The sequence below is a fragment of the Carassius gibelio genome, chromosome B4 (genome assembly GCF_023724105.1).
Source record: "Carassius gibelio isolate Cgi1373 ecotype wild population from Czech Republic chromosome B4, carGib1.2-hapl.c, whole genome shotgun sequence".
Classification (NCBI taxonomy): domain Eukaryota; kingdom Metazoa; phylum Chordata; class Actinopteri; order Cypriniformes; family Cyprinidae; genus Carassius; species Carassius gibelio.
Genome location: NC_068399.1, coordinates 27,249,536 through 27,271,928, shown reverse-complemented (window position 1 = coordinate 27,271,928; position 22,393 = coordinate 27,249,536). Strand labels below are relative to the sequence as shown.

At 36.6% G+C, this 22,393-nt stretch overlaps 2 protein-coding genes across 3 annotated transcripts; both read left to right on the top strand.

Annotated features, from left to right (window-relative positions):
• The first annotated feature begins 1,216 nt into the window (after positions 1–1,216).
• On the top strand, positions 1,217–16,597 carry LOC127956656 (serine/threonine-protein kinase TBK1). Of its 2 annotated transcripts, none has more exons than XM_052554777.1 (21): positions 1,217–1,352; positions 2,330–2,435; positions 2,613–2,753; positions 3,843–3,972; positions 4,585–4,766; positions 4,893–5,053; positions 6,421–6,531; positions 6,607–6,786; positions 7,577–7,773; positions 9,095–9,153; positions 9,250–9,341; positions 9,537–9,638; positions 9,734–9,803; positions 10,122–10,243; positions 11,443–11,519; positions 11,591–11,630; positions 11,710–11,811; positions 11,988–12,084; positions 12,150–12,250; positions 14,149–14,220; positions 15,582–16,597. In XM_052554777.1, the coding sequence occupies exons 2-21, from the start codon at positions 2,349–2,351 to the stop codon at positions 15,631–15,633; spliced, it is 2,175 nt and encodes a 724-aa protein (XP_052410737.1). In that variant the 5' UTR covers positions 1,217–1,352; positions 2,330–2,348; the 3' UTR covers positions 15,634–16,597. The 2 variants fall into 2 exon arrangements, with proteins under 2 accessions (XP_052410737.1, XP_052410736.1); XM_052554776.1 differs by having other exon boundaries at positions 9,734–9,812.
• Positions 16,598–17,471: 874 nt separating this feature from the next.
• Positions 17,472–21,406, top strand: gpr19 (G protein-coupled receptor 19). Its single transcript, XM_052554108.1, has 2 exons — positions 17,472–17,673; positions 18,991–21,406. Exon 2 carries the CDS (start codon positions 19,016–19,018, stop codon positions 20,276–20,278), a length of 1,263 nt encoding a protein of 420 aa, XP_052410068.1. The 5' UTR covers positions 17,472–17,673; positions 18,991–19,015; the 3' UTR covers positions 20,279–21,406.
• The last annotated feature ends 987 nt before the right edge of the window (positions 21,407–22,393 follow it).

Below are 22,393 nucleotides of genomic sequence, written 5' to 3'. Positions count from 1 at the left end.
GAACCCATAAAACATGGAAACTAGTGTGCGTGTGTGTGTGTGTGTGTGTTTTTGTGTGTGTGTGTAAATAACACTCCTCTCTTTACAAACCTTCTCTTATTTACATTTTGCTTAATCTGAGTATAAGTGTGGACATATCAGAAGCTAGTCCCTTAAGACAATTAACCATGCTTTTTACTACAAATAAAACCAAACTTTTGCCAAACCAAAATAACAATTTTGCTACATTAGCATTTATTTGCAATAAAACTGTGCTTATACAAACTGAAGTCAATATGGCAGAAAATAAATAAATAAAAAAGATGGTTAAGTAATTAAGCCACGGTTAATTTACGCAAAGGGTGTGATGAAAATTGAATAATAACAGCATAATAAATATTTTAAAATAACATAAAAAATATATATTAAAAAGTAAGCAAGCGAAACTAAAACAATATACACAATAATAACCGAATAATAGTAATAATATTCACTGTAACTATGAATTCTGTTGCTTTAGTAAAATCCTAGCTCGTAATTCTTTCACTAACTTACGTTGAGATGTTAGCACTGTAGTAAAGCAAATATGAAAAAAGGCTAGCAGAGGATGGTTTCGATCCATCGACCTCTGGGTTATGGGCCCAGCACGCTTCCGCTGCGCCACTCTGCTACTCGCGCTATACTGAATCGGAACTTCACTATATATAAATACAGGACGTCTCCAATACAAGGACACACGTGTAGCTGTCAGATGACGCAGCCACTATAAGAATGACGATGATATTACTTATAATGGTAGCCCATATCACATTTGCATTATGTATTTATATTTATACGTCTTTAAATATTCATTGGAGTTCACTTCTGCTAATTGAGCCTCCTCTCCTCTAAAGATGCACAAAAATATCGGGCACACCACAAAACCCTTGGAAATAACATGTCTGTGAAACATCATCTGCTGCTGTAATAAAATAAATAAATACATACATAAATAAAGAGAAATAAAAAAATAAATATTTTTGTTCTCCTCTACTATGATGTTTACGGTTGCATAAGAGGATGTGTTCGCAATGGAACACTTACATACATACTTAGCGGACAGTACGCACTGTATATACTTTAATTAAAATAATACTTAAAACTATAAACGAAACGATAAACGTTGTGAGCTATTAATATTTTACTTTCTGCGCACCAAAAAACAAACAAACAAAACAACCGCATACGCTCACAGCATCGATACTGCAGAAGTAGTACACTAGTATAGTAGCACTCTAGTACGCTAGTTCGAGATTGCGCACACAGCCTGCGTCCCTCGGCGTCTCTCATGTGATGAAAACACGGGAAACGGAAGAGACTTTCATGCTCTCGGGGTGAGAAAATAAACATCAAATACTAGCATAAAATACATCGTATAATCCTCATACAGAGCTCGTGTCATCTAATTCTTATTAGTAATATATTATCGCTGTGTTTACATTATTAATCTAATGTTAGACGTACCAATGCAATGTTTTGATCGATGTGTATTTATTTATTTATCATATAGGATAAAAAAGGCGCATGTAAAGTTATGGATATTCGTCTGTTTCTTTATTAATTTCTTAAGACCACGATAACCAACCGCTTTATTCTGTCAGATATTTAATGGAACGTTACTTTTAGTTTCACGCGGTTTCGATGTCGTAAACACCCATCTAAGATGATCCGACCCACACGATTCGTTCTCGCTTCTGCTTTTATGTCTCTTTAAAGTGATTTTATTCTAATTTCACGCAAAAACAGGCTGAAACGATCACGCGCTGACGCGGGAAATTCCCGCGTGTCTGTGACGTCACGGCGAAACAATCCCGCAGCTGATTTCACAATATCCCGTCTCTCTCTTTATTTTATTTATTTATTTATTTATTTATTTATTTATTTTTGCTTAATCATCTTTGGAGTTTCTGTTTTTGATGCCTGTTTTTTCTTCTGTATTGTTGTTTACACGTTCTCAAAAAAACAAAACAAAACTTTAAAGTTGTTCAAATGAATTCTTAGCAATGCATATTACTAATAAAAAAATAATTTTTTCTAGGACATTTATTAAATATCTTCATAGATTCAAGAATCATAGAACATGATCTTTACTTAATGTCCTAATGATTTTTGGCATTAAATAAAAATTTATAATTTTGATACAATGTATTGTTGTCTATTGCTACAAATATACCTGTGCTGCTTATGACTGCTTTTGTGACACAAATGGGGAAGTTCTTCTGTGGTACGATTGCCAGTGTTGATGCTGTTGTTTGTGTATTGAATGCACCTGCTCCTCATGAATATGTAATGTATGCTAATGTATTTCCAGGTGAATCTTTACAGTCATCATGCAGAGTACAGCGAACTATCTGTGGATGATGAATGACCTGCTGGGTCAGGGAGCCACAGCCAACGTTTACCGCGGTAGACACAAGGTATCCAAGTGTTTATGTTGATATGACACTGTCTATACTTCATTTACTTTGTGTTGTAAACAGCTACATTGTCCCACAGTCAGGAGCTCTCTCAGGTGGATTTTGCTTCGGTGAATCTTTTGAATGATTCGTTCACTTATTCTGAGAGATGTAACGTGATTGAAAATCTGTCTGTAGAAAACCGGCGATCTCTATGCGGTCAAAGTGTTTAATAACCTGAGCTTCCTGCGTCCGCTGGACGTCCAGATGAGGGAGTTCGAGGTGCTGAAGAAACTCAACCACAAAAACATCGTGAAGCTCTTCGCCGTTGAAGAGGAGGTGAGACCGACGCAGTCTTAAAACGATCTTATTTTAGCAGCAGTTTTGTGTCAAATGTAGTTCATATAAAAGAATAGTTTCTCCAGAAATGGAAATGGCTATCTGAGAGTTTGTTTCTTCGTCAGATTTGGAGAAATGCATCAGTGTCTCAGCAATGGATGCTCTGTAGTGAATGGGTGCCGTCAGAACGAGAGCTGATAAAAACATCACAATAATCCACAGTATTCCTGTCCCATCAGTTAATATCTGAAACAAAATCCAGCATTAAGATGTTTTTTAGTTAAAATACGAGGCCATGGATGTAATAATGCTGAAAAAGTGATCTGGTCTGAATCAGGAGAGAAATCTGCACAGATCAAGCAGCTGTTTAAACAGCTCTAAACAAATCTGTGAGAGACAAAAGGAGATGCACTTTTTCACTGGAGGAAGTGTTATTATGGATTATGGACTTTATGTATTGTAGACATTAAATTAGCATATCTGACGGCACCCATTCACTACAGAGCATACATTGCTGAGACACTGATGCAATGCTACTTTTCTACAAACGTGATGAAGAAACAGGTGAACTGTTTCTCTAAAAAAAACCTTTCAGCTCATATACAAATAATATCAGAATATTTTTTGTTTCCAATATACATTTTAGGCTTTTATACCTATGTTTGAAACTCTTTAACCTATTTGTTCTTTAATATTTCGAATTGTTTTATTTTTAATTTTTTCATTTAAATGTTAAGTTTTTACATATTGTTGTATGCATTTGTCAATTTGGTATTTATACAGTTTTAGCTTTTAGGTTTGGATCTGATAGTAGTTTTAATACTACCATTGATTGCTCCTGTTGTCCTCATTTGTAAGTCGCTTTGGATAAAAGCATCTGATAAATGACTAAATCTAAATATAGCAGTTTAGTTTCTATTGTTTCGTGACTGTTTTTTGCTGAAATGTTGTTGCTGTTTTACTTTCACAAATACGTACCTGTAATACCTGTTTTCTCCGAACTACGAACATCAGAGGTCACTGTTGTTGTGTGTTCTTGTCATTCAGAAATATGATGATCATTTGTTGAATGTTTATGTTGTGTGTCAGTCGAACACGCGTCACAAGGTGTTGGTGATGGAGTACTGTCCGTGCGGAAGCCTCTACACGGTTCTCGAGGAACCGACGAATGCTTACGGACTCCCGGAGGACGAGTTCCTCATCGTTCTGCAGGATGTCGGTAAGTTCTTGATTCTGTTCTGCAATGCGAATATTTGTTATTTTTTTAAAGCTATTCCTGAACAGTGTTTCGCGTTTTTTACACGTGGACCAATCAGAAGAGCCTGGAGGCGGAGCAAGTGTTGCAGGCTTTTGTTTACAATAACAAGTTGGCATGGCACCTGTTTAATTTGATAGCAACATGGCAGAGAAGGCATTATGCAATGCGAATATAATTTTTTTTTATGCATTCCTTATCAGTGTTTCGCGTTTTCTTTTTACACATGCTACTTTTCCATTGTTTTTCTTTGTAAATGTGCTAGACGGATGTGTACGTCCACTGCATTTACGTCTCATGTCTCTCGCAGCTTCTCACTCACGAGTGTCGTGTTTTTTAAGATGCTGTGTCAAGTTAATATAATTAAATTCAATCAAAGTCAGTTCCAAAACATTGGACCAATCAGAAGAGCTTGGAGGCGGAGCAAGTGTTGCAAGATTTGTTTACGGTAGCAAGTTGGCATGGCAACCGTTTTATTCAACGCAAACATAGCAGAGGTGTTCTTCTCCATGCATGTTCTGTGTGAACGTTTAGCTTTATTTTTTGCGAGTTTCTCAGTGCTGATGTTTGTGACAGTGGCGGGAATGAATCATCTGAGAGAGTACGGGATCGTCCATCGAGACATCAAGCCTGGGAACATCATGCGTGTGATCGGTGAAGACGGACGATCCGTCTACAAACTGACCGACTTCGGAGCCGCGCGTGAGCTGGAGGACGACGAGCAGTTTGTGTCGCTCTACGGCACGGAGGAGTATCTGGTGAGCGGAGGATGATGGGAAACGTTAGGGCAGCGCGATTAATCGAATACGATTGTCATGCTCAGTTCGTCAGTGAAGCTGGTTCTATAATCGTGTCCTCGCTGATCTCTCGCTGTGTGTTTTCAGCATCCCGACATGTACGAGCGAGCCGTGCTGAGGAAAGACCACCAGAAGAAATACGGAGCCACGGTGGATCTGTGGAGCATCGGAGTCACGTTTTATCACGCCGCCACCGGCTGCCTGCCGTTCAGACCGTACGAAGGGCCACGCAGGAACAAAGAAGTCATGTGAGTGCCATCGAGCACGCTTCAGATTCGTGACAACATGCGTGATGAAACCGTTTGACTGATTCAAGATTTAAATTTCACATTTATTTGACATTTAACTAGGCAACTTAAAAACACCACAAGTAAAATTCTCTTTATTAACAATTTGGTTAAAGAAAGTTCTATTCTAAGTGAAAAGAACTTCACATGAATTTCAACATGGTGTTGATGTAAAACAAATGAGCTTAGATGTGAAAATGCATTTCCTAAACTTAAATTGATGTAAAGTTAATTTTTTTTTCATATACAAGGAAAAAATTTTTATGGAAGTTTACGTTTTAATGTATTTGTACTAAAGTTTTTTATTTTCTATGAAATATTTTAACAAAATATTTTTTATATAAAATTTATATATAAATAAAGCCAACTGGCATATATTAGAAAGCCATTTAAAGCCATAAGCTATGTTCCAATATTAAAAACACAAAATTGAGGTTCTGTTGAGATTTTATTTAGGGGTTATACCAAAAATAGCCACCGGGTGACATCCAAATTCCATTGAAAAAAAATTTCTGGGATTTTTTTTCCTGTCACAAATATATGTTTCTTCCACGGCTTTACTTTCTATCTCAAAATCTTTGAATTTTTGTGTTTTTAAATGTAAACCTTGCTCTTTTACATGAGCACTGTGTTTTAAAGACGCAGTGTCAAATTAAAATAATTCTTTTTTTTTTTTTTTTTACTTTTTCACTTTTTTTTTTTTTTTACTTTCACTTTAATTAAACTTTTACACACATCAGTGTCAGTTCCAAAACAGTGGACCAATCAGAAGAGCCCAGAGGCGGAGCTAGCGTTACAAGCCTTTGTTTACAGTAGCAAGTTGGCATGGCAACTGTTTTATTTGACTGAGGAGGCATTCTGTGCTTTGTAACATTTGTAACATTTGCTTATATGTGCATATATATATATATATATATATATATATATATGTATATGTATATATATATATATATATATGTATATATATATATATATATATGTATATATATATATATATATATATATATATATATATATATAAACAGTAAAATATGAAGATTGCCCAGCCTTAGTTTGGCTATTAAGGATGTAATAAAACAACCCAAGCCAATTGTTAAAATTTCAGATTATCTTTGTTATTTGACATAAAATACATTTCGGTTTGTCAAAGGAATGGGCAGTATTTTGTCTGAGAAATAGTAAAAGGACATCTTTTCGTTTATATTTTCTCTTAAATTCCATTTGGTTAAAAAGTCATGAGAAAATCGTATGAGGTCAGTATGGCGATGTGAGTCGAGTGATTGGTTTCGTCCGTATGGTCTAGATACTGAGTGTTGTTGATCTGGCAGGTATAAGATCATCACAGAGAAGCCGTCCGGCGCGATCTCGGGTCATCAGAAGTTTGAGAACGGGAAGATCGAGTGGAGCTCAGAGATGCCGATCTCCTGCAGTCTCTCCAAGTGAGTCTGAGTGTCCAGACGCTCCGGTCCGGTCCGGTTCGAGAAGTGTGTCTGAGGTGTGTTTGTGTGTCCCAGGGGTCTTCAGAGTCTCCTCACTCCAGTGCTGGCCAACATCCTCGAGGCAGACCAGGAGAAATGCTGGGGCTTCGACCAGTTCTTCGCTGAGACCAGTGATATCTTACACCGCATCGTGGTCTACGTGTTCAGTCTGCAGCAGGCCACGCTTCACCACATCTACATACACACATACAACACGTGAGGATGCGTGCAGCTCACACACACACACACACACACACACAGCTTGATCACGATGGACACAATTGCAAGTTAACATCTCACATTCATGAGAGAAATCAGAATTGTGAGATAAAAAGACACATTTTTAATCCATTGCAGAAACAAAAACAATTGCAAGAAGTTAACTCATAAATCAGAGGAAGGAAGACACAATTGCAAGATACAAAAAGTCAGATTTCTATTTTTCCTTAATTTATTTTAGAATTCCCCAACACCCCCCATAAAAATTTGGGATAATTATTATTTTATATTTTAAACAGACATTTTTTAAATTAAATTTATCATAAATATATATGTTTTAGTTTTGTAATAAGCTGTTTTCTTCATTAGCTGCTTTTTAAATAATTAGAAGAATAATAAAGCACAATTAATTTGTTCCATGAATGCAACAATCGTCCAAAAACATCTTTATTTGACCCTTTAGCACTCTATACTAATTCTATTCTTGCCCCTTTTAGACTTGCACACTATTCATTTAATAATTGCTTATTTTCTTTAAAAAAACAACAACAACTACAAGTAGCTTCTAAATTTGTTTGTGTTCTATCGACTTTTTGTTTATTATCCAATTAGCAAAAAAGGCCTCTAGCTTGCTCTATTCTTTTTCTAGTCTATCTGTTTTCTTTTTATTCTTTATATATAATTTTAAAAAACAAAACAAGAAATCCTTGCTATGTGTACTGTGTTAAGCTAACTGCGATATAACTGTGTTGTTATGTTCACAGTGCAATATTTTCTCTCCGTCCAGGGTCAGTCTCTTCCAGGAGCAGCTCTTCAGACGGACGAACATAAATCCTTCCCATCAGGACTTTCTGTATGAGGGCCGACACCTCGTCCTCGACCCGAACCGGCAGGCTCAGACCTTCCCCAAAACCTCCAGAGAGAATCCCATCATGCTGTTGAGCAGAGACCCAGTCAACACCGTCGGCCTGGTGTTCGAGGACCGTGAGTCTTGCCGTGTTCGCTAATATCTGAGGGATGTAACCATATCAAAATCCCACGGAATTGAGATTTATGCATCATCTGAAAGCTGAATAAATCATCTTTCCATTGATGTATGGTTTGGACGATATCTGGAATAATCTGGAATCTGAGGGAGCAAAAAAATCGAAATATCGAGAAAATCATCTTTAAAGTTATTCAAATAAAGTTCTTGGCGATGCATAAAAATAATAAAAAATATATTTAAGGTAGAAAAATGAACGGGAACATGATCTTTACTTAATATCCTAATGATTTTTGGCATCAAAGAAAAATGCATAACTTTGACCCATATAATGTGTTGTTGTCTATTGCTACAAATATAGCTGTGCTACTGATGAATGCTTCTGTGCTGCAGGGACACATGTATTTTGCAATATTTAAAAAGGAAAAAAAAATCAGTGAATTGACTTGTAGCTGAACTTTAAAGGGCACTCAAGCTTATTTTTTATCAAGTCTTAGTCTAAATTACACTCGCAAACAAATTAGAATATATTAGAATATTTAAAAAATAATGACAGCAGTAGCCATATATTGTAAAACAGTTGCACTATAAAATAAATTCAAATTTATATTTCATAGCTGCTTTTCACTACAGTAACTAATTTCTACACTTGACCGAGATATTTTGAATTTGGACTGCATTTAAACCACTAGCTGTCAGAAATTCTTAAAGCTTTTATTTTGACGGAAACTACAGCCGTGCTTTTATTTTGAAGGAAAGTACCAGCTTGTGTGAAAACATGCTTACGAAAACACGTCTCAATACAAATCTAGCTATTAACTAATATATTACAAATATACTGTAATGTGACCCGTTCGCTATCACAACATTGATAATATCGTTGCATTTCTAATAGTCCCAACAAAAAATTAATCGCGATTTACCGCATACAAAATAAAAGTTTTTGTTTACATAAAAAATATGTGTGTGTACTGTGTTTATTTATTATCTATATATAAATACACACACATTCAGTATATATTTTGAAAATATTTCCATATATATATATATATATATATATATATATATATATATATAATTAATATTATATATAAATATTTTAAACATATAAATGTAACATATTTTTCTTAAATATATATAAATGCATTTGTTTGTATTTATATACACTGTAATAAATATACACAGTACACACACATATATTATGTAAACAAAAGTTTTATTTTGGATGCGATTAATCGCGATTAATCCTTTGATACACTAGTCTTTACTAATAACCGCTCGTTTGCTAATAATAATAATAACGATGGCTTGTGTTTGCAGCTAGCCCAATCAAAGTCCAGCCGCGCTACGATCTGGATCTAGACGCTAGCTTCGCCAAGGTAAGAAACCACTTCCTGTTTTTTTAGAGTCTCTGAATCTGAGTTTGGTCAGAAGTACAGATTATTTTAATCACTGTTGATCGTGTCTCTGCTCAGACGTACGCAGGTGATGTCGGATATCTGTGGAAGACGTCCGATTCTTTGCTTCTGTACCAGGAGCTGGTGAGGAGAGGCGTGCGAGGCCTGATGTGAGTTCATGATCATAATCGACACTGAATCAAAGTTAAATGAATTGATCTGCATAATGACTCGGTTGAACTGAATTGAATCAACACTGAACTGAATCATGCTGGATAATGACTCTATCAGTTTTTAAGCACTGTTATTTTCCTGTTTCTTTGTGTGAAGTGTTCTGCAAGCGTTATATGAACGTTGTGTTTCAGCGAGCTGATCAGAGACGAGTACAGTGAGACGGTGCACAAGAAGACGGAGGTGATTCACATGTGTAACTACTTCAGCCAGACGCTGGAGCAAACCGAGCAGCTGTGAGTGATTCGGGATTCAGACGGAGCTCAGAGCCAGATCTGGTCCGATCTTCATGTTCCCTGTGTGTGTGTGTGTGTGTGTGTGTGTGTTTCAGGTGTGAGGTTCTGATGCAGGGAAACCTCCTGTCGGCGGAGTGCGATGAGATCCGGGACACGAGGAAGAAGGTGATGCGGGTGAGATGCTGATGATTCACAATGTCTCATGAAAGCCTTATGGGAAATCCAGAAGTTATAAGGTTAAGGGAAACTTCGGGTGCCAGGAAAAAACAGAATGGAGCAACTTAAGGAACCTTTGTTAAAAAACTTGTATTTTACTCATCTTGAAACATTCCCTTTAATTATTTAATTGTTGCTACAAAGTCTTTATTAACCATTTCACCTTAATAGATTCAAAAGAGCTCCCTGAAGTCATCTTAAACTTAAAAGCATTGGCTGATTCTCTTCATGAAAGTGTGTTGATGACGTGTGCATCTCTGTGTGCAGCTCTCCAGCTCTCTGGGATCCAAGGAGCAAACGCTTCAGGAAATCAGCAGCATGTTCCTGTCGGGAGAAAGTCTGACCGATTCGTGGATGCAGCAAGTGGGAACGCACCCGGACGACAGGAAGTGAGTGTCACTGCTTCAGCGTCCATTACCCTGGTGAACCAAACGTCTCATTTCCTCAAAACAAACGGGGGAAAACGCTGTTATCATCAATGCAAAAAATCTGGTTCTTCCTCATTACATTTGTCTTGTTTTCCGGTGCACATATCTGAACTTCTTTAAATTACATTAAAGAAGCGCAGGCGCTTTTATCTGAAGCTAGAAAAAAACATAACATTTTTATTACTTGAATTAAAATTAACTTCAGCTGAAAAAAAGAAAGAAAAAAAAGATCAGGATACATTTACTGGAGAAGCAAAATGACTTCAGATATTAAGTTTTGTTTTCTGGATAATATATCAAAATTAAACTATATAAAAAATAAAACAATAATAAATAATAATAAAAATGTATTTTGATAAATGGGTCGGAAAAAAAGTATTTTTTCTAATCCAGTGAATGTATCCTGATGAAGAATGTTTAGATATTGTTTTACTGGAGAACAAGACAAAAAAATATTGTTATTTTGTGTATTTTTGTTTATTTTTGTATTTTTTTTTTATATTCTTATATTTTAAAATTATTTTCATAAATGGGTCGGAAAAAAGTAATTTTGCTAATCCAGTGAATGTATCTTGATGAAGAATGTTTAGATAAAAAATTATTATTGTTATTTTAGTATCATTGATTTTAGTATAATTATTATAGTTTTTGATAATATTTTGATATATATATATATATATATATATATATATATATATATATATATATATATATATATATAATATTATTTATATATTTATTTTTATCTTATATTTTAAATGTTAATTTTAAAGTTGAATTAATTTTGTTTTGTGTTTTTATTAGTTTCTATTGTTTTGAAATATGTCTATATAATGTTTTTTTTTATTTCCATTTTAGCTTTATTTATTATAGGCCATCAGGTTAAATGAAATAAAAAATGAGAAAAGTTGCTTTAGCAAACTAGCGGAAATAAAACATTGGTTAGAATTATTTAAATTTCATTTTATACTATTTCAGCTAACATTTATAATGTTTCAAGTTAGGAAAATATTTGTTATGGTGTCAGTTTTTGTTTTTGTTGACTATAATAGCCCTGACAAAAACACAGAAGAAGAAGAAGAGCGTTATTTTTTTGCGGTGGACACATTTTAAAGCGTGAGTGTGTGATTGCTGACTGTGTTTCTGTGTCTCTCGTCCAGTGTGGAGAAGATGAAGGTTCTGCTGGACGCCATCAGCAGCATCTACCAGCAGTTCAAGAAGGACAAGGCCGAGAGACGTGAGTCTGAGAGCTCATCAGCGCTCCTTTCCTTTGGTTTTTTATGTGTTTGACGTGTCTTGTCTCCTCAGGTCTGCCTTATAATGAAGAACAAATCCACAAGTTTGACAAGTGAGTATTGTGTGTGTGTTGCTGTAGCTGAAGAACTGTGACGCTGAATAATGATGAGACAAATCTCTGCTTTCTGCAGGCAAAAGCTGGTTCTTCATGCAACCAAAGCGCGGGCGCTCTTCACAGACGAGTGTGCCATGAAATATCGCCTCTTCATCTCCAAGAGCGAGGAGTGGATGAAGTAAGAGGCTCTCGTTCAGCAGTCTAGAGCTCAGCGAAGCTCACCTGTGATCCAAACAGTCCTGCTAGAAATAATTATCACAGTTATGCATTATTATGCGTTAGTAATTATTACTGAGTTATTCCGGAGATCGGACAGACACATGCATTGACCGATGCATGTACGTCTTCTTACAGGAAGTTCCATCACACGCGGAAACGCCTCTTGACTCTGACTGGTCAGTTCAGCGGCATGGAACAGGAAGTGACCGTGCTCATGCAGCGTGTGTATAAAGTGAGTAAACAGGAAGAGCTGTGCGTTTAGCTGCACACAGATGCTAATGGCTCTCATGTGTGCAGCTGCTGGAGCTGTTACCGCAGAAGATGGTGCCCGTGACGTCTGGAGGAATCAAACCGCAGACGTACCTCAGTCCCAACACACTGGTGGAGATGACTCTGGGGTGAGAGATGTGCACATGTTCACTGGCACTGATTCACTAAAACAGTTTCTGGTACCTAACAATGATTTGACTACTTGGTAAGAATTTATTACAACTAAAAAAATAAAACATAAATTACAGTTATATGAGCCTAAAATTTAAGATATGAGGGTATGATATAGTGCTGTTTTTCCCCAACATCTTTGGTACAACAGTTCAATAAATAAGGATTATTATTATTATTGTGTTACATTTTAGACACAATAGAGTAGTGTTGTCACGGTACAAAAATTTCAGTATTCGGTACCGATACCAGTGAAAATCCACGGTTCTCGGTACCAATTTCGGTACCAAAGCAAAACACAAAAATATGCTAATTAAAAAAAATTTAAAAACTTTTTATCACTAAAAATAAAACCAATTCCATTCTTTATACTTATTTACAATAGTGTTTAAAGTTTTTTTTTAAAGTAATATAATTATGAAAAACAGTAAACAAGTTTCACCCAAATTTAATTTGTCTTTTAATTTATTAAATTTAAACACATTTTATTTTTGGTAAATAAAAGGGATTTGCTATTAAAATTAAAACATGGAAGAAATATTGTGAGATTATTATAATTTTTTAAAATAGTTTTATTGAAATTTTCAACAGTAGTAGCAGAATCAAATACATTTTACTAAATAATAGTAATATTTATAGCACAATGCCTTTATGTAAAAATGAACTTTTAATGAATGCATATTTGTCATTTTAACTGAACTTAAGACTGGTGGTGATGCTTAAGATATTTTTGGTCATTGAGGGTTTCTGAAAAAAAAAAAATAGTAATAGATCATATTAATTATTATTAAAAGATAATACTACTACTTATTATAGTACCATACTAATGTATATACAATGCACTATGGATTGATGAGCTGCTGGGGTTCATGAATATTAATCACGTTGTCTGCGTTCGGTCAAACTGATTTGCTGAAATCAAAACAGGGACGGTAGATCAGCGCCAGCCAATGAAATTGACATTTGCGCATTAGCTCCGCCCACTACAGGAGAACCCAGCATATCTTCTGCTTGTTCAGAATGATTCTAAATGAACTCCATTATTTTGACAGGAGAAGACAACACAGAATATAGTTTACATGTAGCCGTCACACGCTTCAGTCTATGAAGTAAACAAACATTTTAATTTTTTTAGTGCCGACTTGGTACCGAAATACCGGGTCTTTTTACAACACTACAATAGAGTGCATTAGTGCCACAACCTACAGTTAAGAATCTATAATAAATTTACTTTTATATTTAGAGTATTTCTGGTCCCCTTGTTGTCATTCATTGTAACCATTAGTTGACTATTAGTCACACGTTTATTAATAAACCATATAAATAATGAGCCTTTAATTTTGTATACATAGCCTAATAAGCACTCAAGAGCACGCAAAATATAATTATTATGAACGGCAGGGAAAAACAGCAAAGAAACTGCATTAAGACGGCAGTAAGCATGTCCTGTTTGCTTTATTTTACAAAAGCACAACATTTAGTTGTTATTGTGGGTGCACACAAATAAACGTTGAGTTTTTACAGATTCGAAAGATGCATTACTTGTTTCTGTATGAGCATAAATGCCTCTATCTGCCCTGTGTCTGATTTTATTGTTATCATTATTTATGCAATGTTTTCAATCTAAATAGTTCTTTACAAAGCTACTTTTTAAGTCGATTGATGTGTGATTAATCCACAATAAATTAGATTGAACTAGATTGAATATTTTAATCACCTGACAGACCTAGTTATTTTATTTTAGAAATTAGCATCAGAGCCTATTATAATCAGGTGTGTGTAATATAACAACAGGTGCAGAATGGGTTAAGTTATCTAAAGTTCACCATCATAAACACATAATTCTGATTAACAGGATGAAGAAGCTGAAGGAGGAGATGGAAGGAGTCGTGAAGGAGCTGATGGAGAACAACCTGTTCCTGGAGAGGTGAACCTTTACAATTACTTGGATTTCTATAGTGCTTTATACAATATAGAAACAGAAAAATAACAGTCTGAATGTTACAAAATTCATCAAATATAAATCAAATTCAATTTCAGTTCTACAAAAGTCATTATTCTGATCAATTTGGTTGAAAAACAGTTGGGTTGCGATATACAGTGATGATGATGATCGTAATATTTAAAAATGAAATATCACTATTGTGTTAAATAGGGGAGTCACAAAATATTACCATAAAATGAAAAGTATGCCGTGCTAAGCTCTCATATGTAATTTGTTTCATTCATACTCACCACTGGAGGGCGCCCTCGAACAGAAGCTCCACAAGAGAGACTCATAGGAGTAATAAAACAAATTATGTTCCAGAAAAAATGTTCTGTGATAAGAAGCCACATCAGCCTCATAACGCGAGTTTGGAGTAAAAAAAAAAATGTATTCTCATGTATTGTTGTACTTTGACGCTGGACGAGTCATTGATGGGAGAATCAAGCTTTTTTTTTTGAAGCTTTGAATGATTCGAACCAATTGAGTAGCAAAATGACTCACTATTTGACTCACAAAATAGTAGACGTGCATCAGTCTTGAAAGCGTTATAAAGCCATTTCTAAGGCTTTGGGAGTCCAGCGAACCACGGTCAGAGTCATTATCCACAAATGGAGAAAACTTGGAACAGTGTTGAACCTTCCCAGGAGTGTCCGTCTGACCGAAATCACTCCAAGAGCACAACGAGGACTCATCCAGGAGCTCAGAGAAGAACCCAGAACAACATCTAAAGACCTGCAGGCCTCGCTCGCCTCAACTAACATCAGTGTTCACCATTCAACAATAAGAAAGAGACCGGGCAAAAACAGCATCATGGGAGAGCTTCAGGACCTGGACGACTCTCATAACAGATGGAGTCATGAATCCTGAAGGAGGACGTCCGTCCGTCAGTGTGTGAACTCAAGCTCAAACACACTTGGGTTATGAAGCAGGACAATGATCCCAAACACACCAGCAAGTCCATCTCTGAGTGGCTCGAGGAAAACAACACTAAGGTTTGGAGTGACCAGAGTAAATCTGATTGAGATGCTGCGGTATGACCTTAAACACTCCTTCAATGCTGGAAAACCCTTCAGTGTGGACGAATTAAAACAATTCTGTAAAGAAGAGAGGGCCAGAGTTCCTCACAGCAGTGTGAAAGACTCACTGTCAGTTATCACAGATGCTTGATTGCAAGTGTGGCACGAGAAGTTATTCGATTTTCAGACAGAGCTAGGCATTTTTGAACAGCTTTTTTTACCTTAATAAATAAAATAATTTTCAGCGACGTGACTGTAATCATCAAAAACAATCTTGTGTTTCAGGTTCGGGACGCTGACGGTGGACAGCAGCATCAGAGCCGTGGATCGGATGTGACGAGGTCGTCTCTCTCGGATCATCACAGCACAAATAATGCACTCTTAGTTGTACATATGAAAATAATGTAAATAATACACGTCTTAAACTTTACTTTAAGCCATTAATTTTAATCTTGCGTTATTTCTATGAATGTCAACATCAAACTAGAGTTGCTCTTAACCCCCGAATAAGGGATTCGATTTCTGTTCTCGCCATGAAAATGAAATATTTTCACCTTTTTGATCCATAAACTTCTGTGCGGTTACACAAGTGTTTCCCTTCAGTGTAAATGAAAGCACTATTTATAGACATTAATGTTTGTTTCTGTAAATGAGTAAAAAGCAGAGACGAGTTCTGATAAAACCTTTGTGTTTATAATTTCTCACATGTTCAACACATGATCGTTTTAGCTGGTTATATCACATGTTCTGGGAATTTTTTTTTTTTTTTTTTTTTTTTTGCTTATTCATGATGTGCAGTGTGCACCAGAGGTCAAAGGTCAGCTGAAAATGTGGTTTCATGACTGTAAGCTGCATTAGAGAGCATCATCCTTCTCTGCGTCTCTGGTGATACAGTTGTCAGTTGCCAAGACAACAGACACAAAAGCACAGTCTCATCCGCTGTTGCCATGGCAACACTCAGACAACAGCTTCCTCGTGACAAAGATCCACGGACAGACGTGTAAAACGTGATGCTCATGTACATCCATATTCACTGACGTCAGAACGGATAATTAACCACCAGAGCGCGCGCGTCCTAATATCCTCAATCATAATGATAGTAAACACCATCTGAACTAAAATGCAGAAATGTTAATGTGTTAGCAGCTGATTGTTCCCAAAAGATAACATGTGAAATAATGTACTGTATGAAACTGTGAGGAAGGATAAGCAATTGATCACAAACAGAGCTGAATGAGAGACAACTTAAAGGAAGACAACTAAGCTGGACTGAAGAATAATAATAATTATTATTATTATTATATGAAGTCATGTTTTTATTACACATTTTTGCAGTTACTCAACATGTTTCCAAGCTATTTTAGTAATTAATTTATATATAATTACATTTATATATATTTTTTTTAATATATATTTTTAATTGGCTAAATATAATACAATAATATAGAATATACAGTGTGTATAATATATATATATATATATATATATATATATATATATATATATATATATATATATATATATATATATATATTATTTATTTATGTATGCATGTATATATATATATATATATATATATATATATATATATATATATATATATAGAGCACATAAATAATTGCCTTATCCGCCTATGTTAAATAAAATGGTATGGTATATAATAATATTGTATATGGTAATGCTTTGCCAAAGGTATAAACATAAAATTACATTTGCAGTTTGTGAATATGATAACATAATAAAATTAGAAAATGTCAAAATATTTGTTAAATACTGTTTTAAATATTGTTCTCATATTTATTAGTTTATTTCTTAAAAGTCATACTTTTATTACAATATAGTACTGTTTCTGTGTGTGTATATGTATGTGTGAGTTTACTATACTGTTTTTCCTAGTGTGATTTTGTGTGTATATATATATATATATATATATATATATATATATATATATGTATATATAAAACTAGGGACTGTTTGATCCTCAAACATTATAATTATTACTAAATAATATATAATAATATATTATAAAATATTATATAATATTTGCTTGAGGATAAGATTTAAAAGACAAAAAATATCATTGGCTCAGTTTTATAATCCGCATATGAATAATTCATGAGGTCAGTTAAACTGCCGCGTCACGGATCGAATCTGATTTACATACATTGACTGGAGCGTGCGTGCGCGCGGCCGCGAAACTGCTCGTCTCTAGTGATGCGACTGGATGCTGTGAATCTGGGGTAAAGAAAATATAAATATACACTAATGAAGATGATGAGAATCGACGCGGATTCATAATGAGGGAAATAAACGATCCGAGGAGGAGAAGAAGAAGCGCGTTGGTGTGAAGAGAAGAAACCTGACAGAAACACGACGAGTGAGTGAATGTGGGATACAAAAACACAATCTAAACATGACTGACGCCTTTTATTGATGCTCGACATCCACAGGCCTCGAGAAGATCCGAACATCTCACAGGAGACGATATGTATTTAATATAGTCACACGTTATCCGTCATAAATCAGGGGTTTGAGCTGATACTGAGTTGATATGATGGTCATATGTAAATATAAACGAGGGTTTTATATTCGAATTAATCCGTCATCAGTGTTTTTGGTTGGAATTGTTTCGAATCTCGCAGATATAATGTTGTCAGGGCTTCATGAATTACAACAGCCACCAGAGTAACGTAAACATCAGCACAACACACACACACACACACACACACACACACACACACACACATATCCTAATGAATGTCTCTGGAGGAACATCTTCAGAATTCAGTCTCGCATGGCTTTAATTGAATTTCTGCTTCAACTCGAGCTCTCTGGATGATTTGGATCCACGACACAAAGATGTAATTTAAAGGGATAGTACACCCCAAAATGAAAATTCTGTCATTAATTAATGAATTAACTGTCATGTCGTTCCAAACCCTAAGTCCTTCGTTTATCTTCGGAACACAAACTAAGATATTTTTGATGAAATCCGAGAGCTCTCTGACCCTCTGTAGATAGTAATGCAACTGTTCCCAGGTCCAGGAAATTGGTAAAATAGTCCACGTGAAATCAATGGTTTAACCATAATTTTTCGAAGGTTCAAAAATAATTTTTGTTCACAAAAATAATTAATTGCGACTGCATTTTAGTGGCAAGTTGAAAAAAAAAATTAGCTGATTCTCGAAACATTTTGACTTTATTCTCGAAACATTTTGACTCTATTTTCGAAAAATTTCGACTTTATTCTCGAAACATTTATACTTAATCTCATAATATTTCGACTTTATTCTTTAAATATTCCGACTTTAATCTCGTAATCTTAAAATTAGTTTTTTTTTTTAATGTGGCACTGAAACGCAGTCATAACCAATAATAACAAGTTTATTAAACAGTTTCTGTCCTCCTCGTCAGCCAGGCACCATTTTGGGTGAGTATCACAACAACGTATAGAATGTATGCATGCGGATATGTTGTTTACATTGTTTACACTGAATGTAAACAATCATATTCGGAATTTATCACAATTATCTTAATTTGTGAAACGGAGCTGAACGAAGGCATTATGGGTTTGTAACGACATGAGGGTGAGCGATTAATGACAGAATTAAAATTTTGGGACGAACTAACCCTTTAACATCACGATTGTCTTTGAAATTTTAATTGATTTAATTGTACCTGTCGTGTCTTTCAGCTTTGATCTGACACAAAGAGGGCAAATGGTGTACTTCCTGTCCACGGGGGGGATAAAGCCCTCGTTCCACTCCGCCGTCCTCTTCAACCCCGCCATCAACTACTCCGACGGGAATGATTCCTCCACACCGACGCCCATCGTCTGCCGTCTGGACGACTCCTCGCCCTCTCCCTTCCCGCAGAGCAATGTCTCGCTGACGTCGTACGACCTTTCGCCGACAGAGGTCACGATCCTCGGCCTCGTGTTCGGGGTGTTCTGGGTAATATCGGTGCTGGGGAACTCGCTGGTGTGTTTGGTGATCCATCGGAGCCGCAGAACCCAGTCGACCACTAACTATTTTGTCGTGTCTATGGCATGTGCGGATCTGCTGTTGAGCCTAGCATGTGCGCCGCTAGTTCTCCTGCAGGTTTCTACCGGTCACTGGCCTCTGACCGCGGCCGCGTGCAAAGCTGTACGATACTTGCAGCATCTGTGCCCCAGCGTCCAGGTCTACGTGCTTCTGTCCATCTGCGTGGATCGCTTCTACACCATCGTGTATCCGTTGAGTTTTAAAGTGTCGCGTGAGAAAGCCAAACGAATGATTCTGGCGTCTTGGCTCTTTGACGCCGCGTTTATATCGCCGTCTTTGTTATTCTACGGATCATCAGCATCGCAAAACCACTGCGAATTCTTTCTGGCGGACAGCTGGGACGGGTTGGCGTACGCCATCGCGCATCTTCTCTTTGGTTTCTTGGTGCCGGCGCTGCTAATCGTGTCCTTCTACCAGCGGGTGGTGCGCTACATCTGGAGGATTAGCGCTGATGGACGAACGGTGCGCAGGACCATGAACATCGTCCCCAGGACTAAAGTCAAAACCATTAAGATGTTCCTGATGCTCAACGCCGTGTTTCTCCTCACCTGGACGCCGTTTTACGTCGCACAGCTTTGGCACCCGAAGGAAACGGCGGGCCCGAGCAGACAGTCGGCGCTGTTTTTCATAACCGTGGCTTGGATCTCCTTCAGCTCCACGGCGTCCAAACCCACACTGTACTCCGTGTACAACGCCAACTTCAGACGCGGCATGCGCGAGACGTTCTGCATGTCGTCTATGAAGTGTTACCGTAGTAACGCATACACCATCACCGCCAGCTCACGGATCGCTAAAAAGAACTACGTGGGTGTCATCGATCTGCCCCCGCCGGCAAAGACGCTCATCAAGGACTCGGTTTATGATACTTTTGACCGCGAAGCAAAGGAGAAGAAGTTAGCATGGCCTATTAGCTCTAACCCACCCAACACGTTTGTATAAAGGCTCAGAAATATTTAACGCTAAAGAGATAGCTTGCGCAAAAATTTCAAAACTGTCATCATTTACTCAACCTCAAGTTGTTTCAATCTTGTATGAGTTGCTTTCTTAGGGGCCATTCACGCAGAATGTGTTTTTTCATTGCTTTAGCTTACTTTTTCATTGTTTTTAAACACATGCTAGATGGATGCGTATGACTCGCTCGCGTCTTGCACACGAGCGCCGCGTTTTTAATATGCTGTGTAATGTTACAATAATTTATGTTTTTACATGCAGTGCCCGCCGCTTATAAATGTCAGTTCCAAAACAGTGGACCAATCAGAAGAGTGTGGAGGCGGGGCAAGTGTTGTAAGGTTTTGTTTACAGTAGCAAGTTGGCATGGCAACTGTTTTATTTGACTGCAATCTGACGGAAGAGGCATCAAGTAAAAAACATTCCTGAGGGCTCACGATTTTAGACACAAATAAACACATTCTGTGTGATATTTTGAAGAATGTTGGTAGCCTAACAGGTGATGGGTCCCCATTGACTTCCATCATGTTTTTTTTTCATACTATGGAAGTCAATGGGTACCAATTATTTGGTTACCAGCATTCTTCAAAATCTGTTCTTTTGTGTTCAACAGAAGAAACTCATAAACAATTGAAATGACTTTAGGATGAGTAAACAATGACAAAATGCTAATTTTTGGATTAATGTTTTCTTTAAATCATTATAATGATGTGTGAGTGAGTAAACAATGAACATTTTGCCATCGGTTGCACCACGATTAAACACTACAGAATTAACATGACAAAACAAAATATGTTAAAATGCAAACAGTGTGGTGCTAACTGCTTCACATACTCACTGAGGACATTGGAGGAAGACTATAAAACACTCTTATCATCACTGCAGTGATCCAGTGGAAGGAAAGTGTTGTCACGTGTTCTTCTGTGCGTGTTTCTGATCAGTCTGTGATCGTACGGTGGCCTGGTGGCGCCATACAGCATTCATGTTAATCTTCAGATGGTTTTTTTGTGCCTGTAGTTACAGATAAATTTTGTCTCATTGTTTTGTGTGTCGTTTCATGATGCAAGACATGTGTCCCTGTGATTTTACAATTAAACATTCTGTACGATTCAAATGTAAGCCACGTTCCTGTGACTGATTGGTTATATTTACTAAAGCTGTACTTATTACTAAAAATGTGCTCACCCTCAGACCATCCAAGAGTTTGTTTCTTTGTCAGATTTGGAGAAATGTAGCATTGCATCAGTGTCTCATCAGTGGATGCTCTGCAGTGAATGGGTGCCGTCAGAATGAGAGTCTGATAAAAACATTACAATAATCCACAGCACTCCAGTCCATCAGTGAACATCTGGAGAAGACAAAACCTGAGACAAATCCAACATTAAGACATTTTTATTCTTAAAGTACATGAGTCCATAATCCATAATAACACTGCTTGATCTGTGCAGATTTCTCTCCTGATTCAGACCAAAACACTTCTTCAATGGAGGAAGTTTTATTATAGTTAAAAACATCCAAACACACAGCTTTTGTCTTCTCCAGATGTTAAATGATGGACTGGAGTGCTGTGGATTACTTGTGACGTTTTTATCAGACTCTCATTCTGACGGCACCCATTCACTACAGAGCATCCATTGATGAGACACTGATGCAGTGCTACATTTCGCAATATCTGACGAAGAAACAAACTCATCCTGATCTCTGATGTCCTGAGGGTGAGTACGTTTAAATGTTTGAGTGAACTATTGCTTTAAAGCTGCACATGCTGTATTTTATTCCCACAAATTGTGAATATTGAACCAGTTTAGAAGATTTCAGTCATTCTTTTCAGTTTGATCGTCACATTAATGCGCTGGACTGAAATTTCCAGCACAGTTTCTCCTTGTTTGGTGTTGGATGACCATGCTCTGTTGTTATTCAGGATGAAAGCGAAGGGCTTTAATGAAACACACACATCATAACAAGGTTTCATATTGAGAGCGAGGACAATGAAAGTGCTTGCAACAAAAGAAAAACCTTCAGATGCACAGAATGACAGCGGCAGCATTATTTGTCCATCTGACAACACAAACTGAACATTTCTGGGTAGAAAACCCCCTTAATATA

Coding starts and splice junctions, on each gene's coding strand:
- LOC127956656 (XM_052554776.1), top strand. CDS start 2,349: ATGCAGAGTACAGCGAACTATCTGTGGATGATGAATGACCTGCTGGGT. Junction 2,436..2,612: donor TTTACCGCGGTAGACACAAG/GTATCCAAGTGT, acceptor ATCTGTCTGTAG/AAAACCGGCGATCTCTATGC. Junction 14,221..15,581: donor AACAACCTGTTCCTGGAGAG/GTGAACCTTTAC, acceptor CTTGTGTTTCAG/GTTCGGGACGCTGACGGTGG.
- gpr19 (XM_052554108.1), top strand. CDS start 19,016: ATGGTGTACTTCCTGTCCACGGGGGGGATAAAGCCCTCGTTCCACTCC.